The 11,257-nt window shown below is 43.6% G+C and overlaps 1 protein-coding gene across 2 annotated transcripts; it reads right to left on the minus strand.

Moving 5' to 3' along the window:
* Positions 1–383: 383 nt before the first annotated feature.
* Positions 384–4,139, minus strand: LOC112424399 (TEX13 family member D). 2 transcript variants are annotated; one of them, XR_003015148.2, is made up of 3 exons: positions 2,219–4,139; positions 1,833–1,940; positions 384–1,634 (listed from the first exon to the last, which is right to left on the minus strand). XR_003015148.2 is itself a non-coding variant. In XM_024788668.2 (2 exons), exon 1 carries the CDS (start codon positions 3,933–3,935, stop codon positions 2,229–2,231), a length of 1,707 nt encoding a protein of 568 aa, XP_024644436.2. In that variant the 5' UTR covers positions 3,936–4,139; the 3' UTR covers positions 384–1,940; positions 2,219–2,228. The 2 variants fall into 2 exon arrangements, 1 of the variants encoding a protein (XP_024644436.2); XM_024788668.2 differs by having other exon boundaries at positions 384–1,940.
* Between the last annotated feature and the right edge of the window lie 7,118 nt (positions 4,140–11,257).

Below are 11,257 nucleotides of genomic sequence, written 5' to 3' on the forward strand. Positions count from 1 at the left end.
ACCTCAGGGAGACAGGATCTCAGGGAAATGGCTTCTTGGTACACAGCAGGCTGGACTCCAGGCATCAGAGCTCCAAGCCTAGGTAGAAGCACCCTCTCCAACTCACCCCTCCTGCCCCACCACTCTGAAGTAGAAGACATGCTAACCTTCACAGGACCATATGGACTTGGACTGAGGATAGAAAGGACAATCATGATGGATTGAAGGTCCTATAGAAGTCCCCCCAATTCTTGGGTAATTCCTCGTAAGAGGAAGACCCCTCCAGTAGTAAATGAGATTGAACTTCAGTAGGATGGAGGAAAGATGCAGATTTAAGCTTTCACCTCTGAGAAAACTTGCCATGAGATACACACTACGCAGAAGACACAGCAGTCAAGTGCACACTCTTTATTACTAGTTAGGATCAGAAAACCCCCGACAAAGGTTGATTTTGGTGAGCTGGGTGGGATCTCACAGGGAAACTTGAAGATATCTTTAGCTTGTACTGGAGGCAGATCTAACCCACCACCCCTGAGCTTCACCCTGGATCCCGCCTTGCCTTGCAACAGCTGCTTTGGGGGAGCCTGCAGAGAACATACCAAAGAGGAAGGGTCCAGGGGCATTCCCAAGAGTGCTCGCCCCAGTCCGGTTTTATTTTTAACCCAATTAGTCCTCCCAAGAGAAACACCATCCATAGCCCACAGCCCTTATGTCTGTCTGTCTGTCCTTGAAATCCATTTTGTTCTTCAACCACCTATTGACTAGAAAGGGACTTGGAATGGGGGCAGCCCAAGGCTGAGGGCTGGAGTGTGCAGTGAATACTCCTCAGAGCACTGTCTTTCTTCAAGACACCCCAGTGGTCTTTCAGGCAGGCTTATGGGCAGCCAGGAAAATATCTGTCCCTCTCAAAGGAGGAAATCAGCAGAAAATCAGAAAAGCCCTGCCTGCACTTCTGTAAGGCCACTTTCCTGAAGTTTGCCACTGCTTATTTGTCTCACCTGCAAACCATTGAGACTAGCAGTTTGGTTACTCAAGACCTCTCATGCAAGTCTCTTTCACATTGCCCACACAACTGCAAAAATGGATCTAGATGTTATTTAAATTGGTTTTACCTAAGGCAACACTACATGCAAGGCAAAGAAGATACCCCTGATCTAATTTGTATCCCAAATTACGCTCTCTCCTATCTTCTAACCAACTCAGCAACAAGGATTATGATCTGTGCACCAAATAACAACCTATAAGTCTAGCTCCTAACACATATTAGACAATAACTATTTAACAAACTAAATGAAATTCATCTAAATGAAGTGAAAATCATAGATGAAATGCTATCATCTATAGAATTGAACATTACTAACCCCCAAACTCTTCCAAGTTAATTCCTTGTCCCAATGGAAAAATTCAATTCTAACAAAACAATTCTGCTCTTCCTTTTCCTCCTAATGAGTGTCAAATCATCTCTTCTTCTCTGACTTCCTCTTACTCCTCTCTGCTGCATACAGTAAGTTTGCAGTCAGTCTCACTGAGGTGTGGGTCCATTAGGAGTGAGGTGTTATTTCTTTTGGCCTAGGAAGATCTTCTAATGGGACAGGTTCAGCTTCCTCAGCAACAAGCAAGTTTGGTGGAGCTGAGATACAAAAACAGGACCTCACCTATAAAGCCAACAAAGCAAAATGAAGAAAACATGAACATTGCAGTAGTTTCAAAAGGATTAATAGCATTTTCAAGGAAGTGTGGTGTTTCTAAAATTTGTTTCCAAAGGAATAATAGCATTTTAAAGGAAAATACTGTTCCTAAAATTCAACATAGCTTCTAACTCTAAAATCACACAACTGCTCCCAGCCACATACATGGCATTTTCAGGAAAAGGAATGAAACAAAAAGGAAAAGAAAAGGCTTCATGACTTCAGCTTCTCCAGGGTATAAACAATCAGCATCAGCCATCCAGAATCCACCACCTGCAAAATTTAAATGCAATCAGGAGAAATCAAAAGTAGTCCATCTCTGTTCAAGTAAATGAATAAAATTAGAATATAAATACATATACATTTGTATGTATGTGTATCCAAAACAATTTTTAAATGGCTAATTTGGGTAATGGGATAATACATTATTTTATTTAATTTTCTCCATAATTTTGGTTTCAATTTTTCTGTGAAGTAAATAAGTTATACTTTAATCAGAAGAGGGTCTTAGGAAATTGGTTTCTCTTTGAAGTATGTCCATTCTTACTTACCTTCCTGAAATCAGTGAGTTTGTCCTCCACTCTCAAATGGCACACAGGCTTTCTTGCATTTATAGCAGGCTGTACGCCATGAAAAATTAATGGCTTTACACCATGGGCATTTCCAATTCACTGCAATTGGAAATGAGGCAGGCTTCTCCTGTTGCTGGGATCCTGAGACTTTATTCACTTTTGGTTTCTTGGCCTTCTGCCTCCAACGTTGCCATTTCTTTGGGCTTTCTCTGACACCATGGCTCCTGCTGTCCCCCAGGGGAGTGCCCTGGGGTCTCTCTAGACCTTCTTCTGGTTTGCAGCTCCTGCTAAGCACCGGGGTGGCCATCCCCTGGGCCCTCTCTGGGCTTCCTTCCTGGCTGTAGCTTCTGCTGTCTCCCTGGAGGACAGTCCTCTGGGGCCTCTTTGGACCTTCTGGTTTGCGCCTCCTGATAAACACCATGGTGGCCATTTCCTGGGCCCTCTCTGAACATCCTTCTTGGCTGTAACTTCTGTCTCCCTGGGGGACAGTCCCCTGAGGCCTCTCTGAACCTTCTGGTTTGCGGCTCCTGCGAAACACCAGGGTGCGCATCCTCCAGGCCCTCTTTGGACCTTCTTTCTGATTTTGTCTTTCTATGTTCCCCAGGGGAACCATCCCCTGGGGTCTTTCTGTACCTTCTTCCTGGGAGTGGCATCCGCTGCTCCCCATTGGAGCTGTCCCCTGGGGACTCTCTGACAGCGGGTTGTGGCACCCACTGTCCCCAGGGAGGGGCATTCTTTGGGACCTCTCTGAACTTTCTCCCTGACTGTGGCTTCTGCTGTCTTCTAAGGGGAATGACCCCTGAAGGATTTTGGAATCTTCCTCCTGGATGTAGCTTCTCTGGTACCACTGAGGGGCCATCTCCTCCTGCAAGCCCACTGCAGGCCACGGGCAAGGTGGGTGGATCTCAGTAGGAGGCATCTGAAGTGGGACTGCTGCTGCTTCTGCCCCCATGACTACAGCAGGTGGTAGAGGTGGCAAAAATGGGGATTTCATTGGAAATCGTGGTGGGAGTGGGGATGGATGTGGCACTGGCAGAGGAGGTTGCATGCCTTGGGCCCAGAGACTCAGAGGTCCTGGCACATAAAGAGCATCTGTTGGGGTTGGCATCTGGGCATTAGCCTGTGTCCCCATGGCCACCATATCTCTCTGCTGCTCTGTAGCCAGGGGACATGCCGCAGCCCCATTCTGCTCTGCTTGAGGCCCAGACATTATTTCATGGGTCAGTGGAGCGGCCTGGGGAAACCTCTCGACCTGGAGCAGCCTCCCGTACAGCCCATCACGCTCATTCAGCGCCTGCTGCAGGGCAGCCTGCGCGAGGTGCAGCTGTGTTGCCGCCACCTTATGCTCCAGGCGCAGCTGCTGCAACTGGGACGTTAGAGCCCAGGAGGTCACCTGGCGCTCCTCCACATGCCTTTGCAGCCGCCGAACGTGATACAGCATCTGCTCCCGCTGCCTCGCGGCCACTCGCACACTCAAAGCCAACGCGCTCCAGGTGCAGGCCCTCTTGATAGCGCGCGGCACCTGCGAGTCAGCCACAATGGCCCGAAGCCCGTCCTCTACCTCGTTCCACGGCCGCGAGCGGAAGGCCACGTAAAAGGCTGGGCCGCTGCCGTCCGTGAGGACTTCATTGTTAATGAACCTGATCACATCACTGTGGCGGAACCCGCTGGCATGGTCCCCAAAATTCATCGCCATGACGGCTGCGGCCTAGTCAAGCAGCTGCCTCACAGTGCGTCGCCTCGGCTGCCGCCGTCGCTGCCGGTACAGGCTGCTGCCACCAACCAGTCCGCCCCTCACCTCCCCTTTCAGTCTTACTTTAGTCCTTGCTCAGTCCTGGCCTCCTCCTCGGCCTCCTTCCTCCCTCACTCCCTTGTTCTCACAAAGAGAGAACCAGGCCCCCCTCACCACACCGAACCCTATGGGCGACTCCGCGACACGTCACAGAGAAAAGCTGAGTCGTGCCGCAAGGCTGGCTGGGACCCGCAAGGCCTGCTGGGACCAGCTTCTTTTGGCACAGCGCTCCCCACAGGGAAAATGGGTGTGCTGCAGACTGTAGTGTCCCAACAGAACCCGTTTCCAATAGCTTAGGAAGGACAATATCCAGTATCATAGAATGAATCCCTAGCCAGGTGATGGAGTTGGATAGGTGTATATACGGGTGCTGTTCTTGTCTCAGCTCCATCTCTTGTACTCTCAGTTACTACTTCAAACATTCCATAGAATCAGTCATGCTATCTGCACCCTTCCCTTAGCTCCTGAACAGGTGAACTTATAGTCCCTGTCATCAAGAAAAGCAAGTAATTGAGCCATGAAGTCCTTGTAAATTCACTCCCATCTTTATCTGGTCAACCCAGATCTCAGAGGGTATCTCTTTTTCCTTTTGACTAAATGCTCATCCATGATCTGGATCTTCCCTAGGAGAAATGCTAAAGGGAGTCCTCTGGGCTGCACTAGACAGTAACTAGAATTCAAACAAAAACCACATGGTAAAGATAACAATGTAGGTCAATATACAAGACAGGATTAATGTATTTTGGGCTTGTAACCTCCTTTTTTATTTTTTTTTTTTAGACAGAGTTTCGCTCTTGTTGCCCAGGCTGGAGTACAGTGTTCGGGACCTCAGCTCACCTCAACCTTGCTTCCTGGATTCAAGCAGTTCTCCTGCCTCAGCATCCCAAGTAGCTGGGATTACAGGCATCCACCACGACGCCCAGCTGATTTCTGTATTTTTAGTAGAGATGGGGTTTCACCATGTTGACCAGGCTGGTCTCGAACTCCTGACCTCAGGTGATCCACCTGCCTCAGCCTCCCAAAGTGCTGGGATTACAGGCTTGAGTCACCGCTCCTGGCCCCAAAAATATTTTTTTAAGAAAAGAGAAAGAAGGCTGGGAGCATTGGCTCACACATGTTGTCCCAGCACTCTGGGAGGCTGAGGTGGGTGGATCACGAGGTCAGGAGATGGAGCCCATCCTGGCCAACATGGTGAAACCCCATCTCTACTAAAAAAACATACAAAAATTAGCTGGACGTGGCAGCGAGTGCCTGTAATCCCAGCCAGTCGTGAGGCTGAGGCAGGAGAATCGCTTGAACCCGGGAGATGGAGGTTGCACAGTGAGTCAAGATCGAACCACTGCACTCCAGCCTGGACGACAGAGCTAGACTCCATCAGGAAAAGAAGATAAGAGAAGAGAAGAGAAAAGAGAAGAGAAGAGAAGAGAAGAGAAGAGAAGAGAAGAGAAGAGAAGAGAAGAGAAGAGAAGAGAAGAGAAGAGAAGAGAAGAGAAGAGAAGACAAGACAGAATTTTTTAAATTTTCCCAGTCTTTAAGGATTGACTCTGTTTTGGGAAACTCCTTTAATGCTTACCCAGATCATTTATAATGCTGCCTTTGCCTTTACTTCCTGCTTGTGGCGAATCTGAAAGTCAGCAACAAGTAGAAGTATGGGGTCTTCTCAGGCCTTTTTCTGAGCATGTCCAGTCTTGGGCATGTACAAGGCTTTCTCAATTCCCTGATTTACATTAGGGTTTTTAAAGGCCCTCATTCTCCCACATATCTCTTTTTCCCACCCTCTTCCTTCCCAGGATTTTTGGTCTATCTATTGCTTGTCCTGACTGCTATCTCTTGTCCCAGGCTGCTACAGCCAATACTTTTGCCTTTAAATGCTTTTGGTAAATGCCACCTGGAAAGCTGAGTCAGATGGGCAAAACAGAAGTAAGCCCTTACATCTGTCCTTCAAGGAGCTACCAGACAGATTGAAACACACAACCACAATTCTTTGAGAATAAGGTCCATATTGCTCCATCTGGCACATGTCATCCTGTACCAGGAGTACATGCTATTGTCTTCATGGCTGCCTCCAATCTAGTGTGTGCGGAAAGGGAGACAGGCAATTTGAAACACCAGAGAACTCCCTTACTGCAAGGCAGCAGCTTCTTTCTTCATTAAGCTTTCCCCTAATTGTTATATGCTTTGACTAGATTCTAGAGTTCTGCAAAACTTAATTCTAACAGTATTTTCCAGCTCCATTAGATGCTTTTATGAAGGGATAGAGACCCCAGTTGCCCTACTCTGCCACTTTTTGTATAAAGAGAGCTATCATACCCCAAACCTATTAATATCCCAAGTAAGATTCATTTTATCTCCTTGTCAGCTATCACTCATCCTTCCAGCTCAATCACCACCTCTCCCAAGAAGTTTTTCCTGACCACTACACCACCAATACTGCGTAATTAGTTTTTTTATTCTTCTTTCTCTTCAATTAGACTTAGTCCCTTGAGAACTGAGATTGTGTCCTTTCATCTCTGGATTTCTAGCACCTGATATGGTTCCTATTACATGTAGTGCTTATAAATGCCAAAAAGAGGGAACAAAGCCATAGAAGATAGTGAAAAAGGAAGGAAAAAGGGAAAAACAGAGACTATTTCATGAGTTCTAGAATCTTGGTTAAAAGTCAGACTGAAAGCTATAAGGGAATATTCTTGTCATATTTTCAATTCAGAGAAAAACAATTTTTTAAAGACACATACTTCCCTAAGGAAAAAAATTGACTGTATCCAAACTGATGTATCTATCTTTTGGGGAAGTGCTTTCATATACTGTTAAACTTTATAACAATTTCAAACTATTTCCAAATTAATGTAACAACACTTCATAAATGCCAATGTGTTTTTAAATTATTAAGTTTAAAGTACTTTTGGCCTTTGAGCCCTTTATGGAATCAATTTCCACTATATTGAGACAGGAAGGTGATATATAATGGCCTATAAAATGAGATTTAAAGGGTAACCCGGCTGAGTTATCATTCTTGATGAAACAATGATAATATCAAAAATACCACCACACTTTACTTTGCAGGTGTGCAAGTTTGCAAAGTGTGAATGTATGTTTCAAGAGGTAGAACAATTCAATTGCATAAATTAATCAATCTGAGAAACCACATTAAAAACATAGCTAATTTTTACATGATTTTCAGTAAGTTCTTATACTTTCAATTTTAGTATAAGCTCTGTCACAAAGCCTTCATAACAACTCTAAATGATAATCATTGATGATAAAGGAAGGAAAATAACATTTTAAAGTTCATAGTATTAGTATGTATCTACGTTTGTGCAGATTTAATCTCCTAGGAATCAAAGGTGGTAAATAGAATAGAGAAAAGGCATATAGAGTAAATATAACCTATATATGCTGAGTACTGAGGAACAATTTTCATGCCACTTTAGGAAAATTTACACCTTTTATTACATATACTTTCTTTTCTTGTACTTTGTACCCACAGTGACCTATTCAATATAGCTACCCAACAGATGCCAAAAGAAAAGAAAGGAGGCAGCTAGGCAGTTAATCTCAAAAAGACTAGAGTCACATCCCCTTAATTTTTGTTTCCATGTGAGCAGAATACATGGGCAGAAGCCCATAGTCAATAATCAACACAAGTGTGAGCACAGCTGAGCACAACGGCACATTGTAAGTGAACATACTTTACAATCAATTTCATCAGACCCATCTTGACAACACTCACGGTTATTATTGCATATGTGGTAAAATTAGCCATAAAGAGTAAGCAGACATAAATTTGTTTTCCATAGACAAATGGTTTTTGTATTTTCTTTCTACTTGTTAGCCCTTTAGTATCTGTAAGTGACATCCCTATTGAACATTTTCACGGAAATCATTCACAAGTTTACACCTCCCACCTCCACCCCCACCACAAACATGCCCCTACAAACAATCTCTTATTTCTGCTTACATGCCAATGTGGCCTGGAGGACTCAAGGAAGCAGGAACTCTGGGTCATTTAAGCTCTAGCCAACTAACTGGCTGGCAAGTCAGACTTAGATCACCACTCTTGGAGGGAAGGGCAGGGGCAGATGATTCATCAGCCAAGTGGAGGGGTATGAAACAAAGAAGAATGGATGCTGAATCCCCAAGGATCTAGAGTCTTAAGGTTAGGGCAGAAGGTAGGAGGCTGAAACATAAAGGAAGTAACTAAGTAGGTTGCAGATCTATGATCAGTTAGTTACCCCAGGATAAGCATAGACTGACTGGTACCGAAAGGCTGGGGGAAACAACCTTTAAGAAAAATTACTGGACCTGAATTGGAGGAAACTGATAGGCTCCTTTGCCTTAGCAATTATTAGAAATAGCCTGTCGATAGTGCCACTTACAAAAATTAATATAAATACATCGATACTAGGAGTATAAAATGACTACTACTCTGGTTTTGATCTAATGGCAAGAGGGTGACTTCTGAAAGCACAGGATACCTGAAGGTCCAGTAGGTTATATCTGATTATTGAATAAACCGGAAGAGGTAAAGTCAGCATCTATTTTGCACTGGTGAGGACAGTACTGACAAGCCCAACCCCACACCACCCTACAATCTCTTTTTGAAATGCCACTTGAGCTATCATTGTCATTTTTCCACCACTGTCTTGAGCCTTGAGCAATGAAGTACAGATTGCTATTAGACAGTGAGATCCAGTAGGATTTTACCAAAATTTCCTAATCTAAGGAGGACAGGCCCAAAAGCCATTGATAGAAGAAATCAATTTTCCTTTCAGACTTCACTCATGGCTAAGAAGAGAGGATGGTGACTTCGTCACCAATTTGTCCAGTGCCTGGAATCCGTACTCCATTATTATCTTGCTTTCCACAAGGCAGTGGCTAGAAAGCAGATCACTCTCTGAAGGTGCCACCACATTCTTTAGAAATTTGGGATTTGAGATAGAAGAATCCAGATCACACAGTGCTTTGTGCCAGGTAAAGGCACTCATCACTCACTCCCATAATAAATATAACCCCCGACCCCGACACACACACATACACCACACACACATACAGACAGACACTGTACCCAATAAAGGAGAAAAATAAATAAATAAATCAGCCCTGCTCTCTGCCCAAGGGCACACTCAGAGCCCTGTGCCCTCACCAGAGGCTTTTACTCTAAAGTGCCATATGTCGTCTCTCTCGGGAATGTACATTTTCCCATCTGCCTTTACTGACCCACATCTGAGCGAATGCTTTTAACACTTTCTTACTCATCATAACAGCCATGATTTAGGGAGTGTTTACTATGGGGTTATTACACAAAAAATGCCTTTACCTCATTTAATCCTCAAAGCAACTCCATGTATTAAAGGTACACTTATCAACCCATTTTACAGACAGAGGCACTGGGGCTCATAAAGGTTAAGCATAAGTAATTTGCCCAAGATCACGCAGCTAGGAAGTGGTGGACTTAACAGTGTTGTGAACACTTTGTCATACTTGCTTTAGAACTGTTTAAAGAAATTTGATGTTGGTGATACAACTAAAGTCCTCCTGTATCACATTTTCTCCTTCCCTCCCTTGTGCCTTCCATCCCCAAAAGTAGCCCAAGCCATATACCTTCCTGTGTATGTTTTTATAGATATGTATTTATCTATAAACAATATGTAGTATTACCTCTGTGGTAAACAATATCAACTTTTTTCAAATTTGCATTGTTATGTGATATTTTCCATATCTTCCTATGTTGATAACTGTGGGTTAGTTCATTCATTTTAACTGCTGCTCACTCTTTGAATGTGCATTTATGTTATTTCCAGTATTATCATCATTAGCAGCAGTTGCAATTAACAACATTGTACACGACTGGTGGTATACATTTGTGAGTATATACTTAGAAGTGGAATTTCCTGATGCATGCATCTACAATTTTATTAGATGTTACTGAATTGTTCTCCAGAAAAGTCTTACAAGATTATACTTCAGTCTGACTACAAATACAGAATTTCTGTATTCTGGGAACTTACTAAACAGGGCCATCTAAAATATAATAGCACAGTTAAGACAACTGATGCTTAAGAAAGAGAAAACAAGATGGTGGTTCCCAAGCCAACTGTCCATGGACAATCACCCAATAGGCTTATAGAATGCAGATTTCAAGGTGTGGTCCCAGACCTACTCAATTAGGCTTTTTAAGAACGGGACAGCTGGGCAAGGTGGCTCGTGCCTGTAACCCCAGCACTTTGGGAGGCCAAGGTGGGTGGATCACCTGAGGTCAGGAGTTCGAGACTGGCCTGACCAACATGGTAAAACTCCGTCTTTACTAAAAAATATGAAAAATTAGCTGAGCGTGGTGTTGGGCGCCTGTAATTCCAGCTATTCAGGAGGCTGAGGCAGAAGAATTGCTTGAACCCAAGAGGCAGAGGTTGTAGTGAGCCGAGATCATGCCATTACACTCCAGCCCGGGCAACAAGAGCAAGACCCCATCTCAAAAAAAAAAAAAAAGAGTGGGACCTCAAAATGCTCACCAGATGATCCAGATACAGTTGATCTGTGAACTCAGAGTTTGTATCAGCTATATTCTGACCACACACCATGCGCACTATTCCAGATTTTTTCTCTTCTTTAACCATATATTAATTAGACTATTAGAAAGCAATGTATGTGGCTGCACTACCATAGAATATGTACTTGGCTTTTACCAAAGGACTGCCAGCTGAGGAGAAGAAAGTAGAAGCAAAGAAAGAAGAATCTGAGGAGTCCGATGATGACATGGGCTTTGGTCTTTTTGACTAATCCTCTTTTATAATGTGTTCAATAAAAAGCTGAACTTTAAAAAAAAATATTGGGGGGGTTATTATGTAATTGTTTTATTTTGTTGTATTCTGTGTTAAGATTTCTAGTAGCTGCCCAAATTTATCACCAGCAGCCAGACAAGGGAAGGAAAACACCTTATGCTGTAAACTTTAAAAAAAGAGAACCAGGAGAAAAAGTTTATGATGCCTCTAAACCCACCTTCACTTTCATAATTAATACTGAGGAAAGAAGGAGTCTCGACAAAAGTCTGGCAACTTTCAGTAATTTTCTTCCAATTACAGAGATGTGGTCTGCGATAGTGAATAGAAGCAAAATTTCCTAATTTTTCTTGAGTCCATTTTGTTATATAATATTTTCTAGGAATTTTTAAACTTTATCTAAATTTTCCAATATATTCATTTATAATATACTCATCTCTTCACCATCTA

The sequence above is a fragment of the Macaca nemestrina genome, chromosome X (assembly GCF_043159975.1).
Source record: "Macaca nemestrina isolate mMacNem1 chromosome X, mMacNem.hap1, whole genome shotgun sequence".
Taxonomy (NCBI): domain Eukaryota; kingdom Metazoa; phylum Chordata; class Mammalia; order Primates; family Cercopithecidae; genus Macaca; species Macaca nemestrina.

Bases quoted from the DNA above. Each gene is read 5' to 3' on its own strand.
- LOC112424399 (XM_024788668.2), bottom strand. From the start codon at position 3,935: ATGGCGATGAATTTTGGGGACCATGCCAGCGGGTTCCGCCACAGTGAT.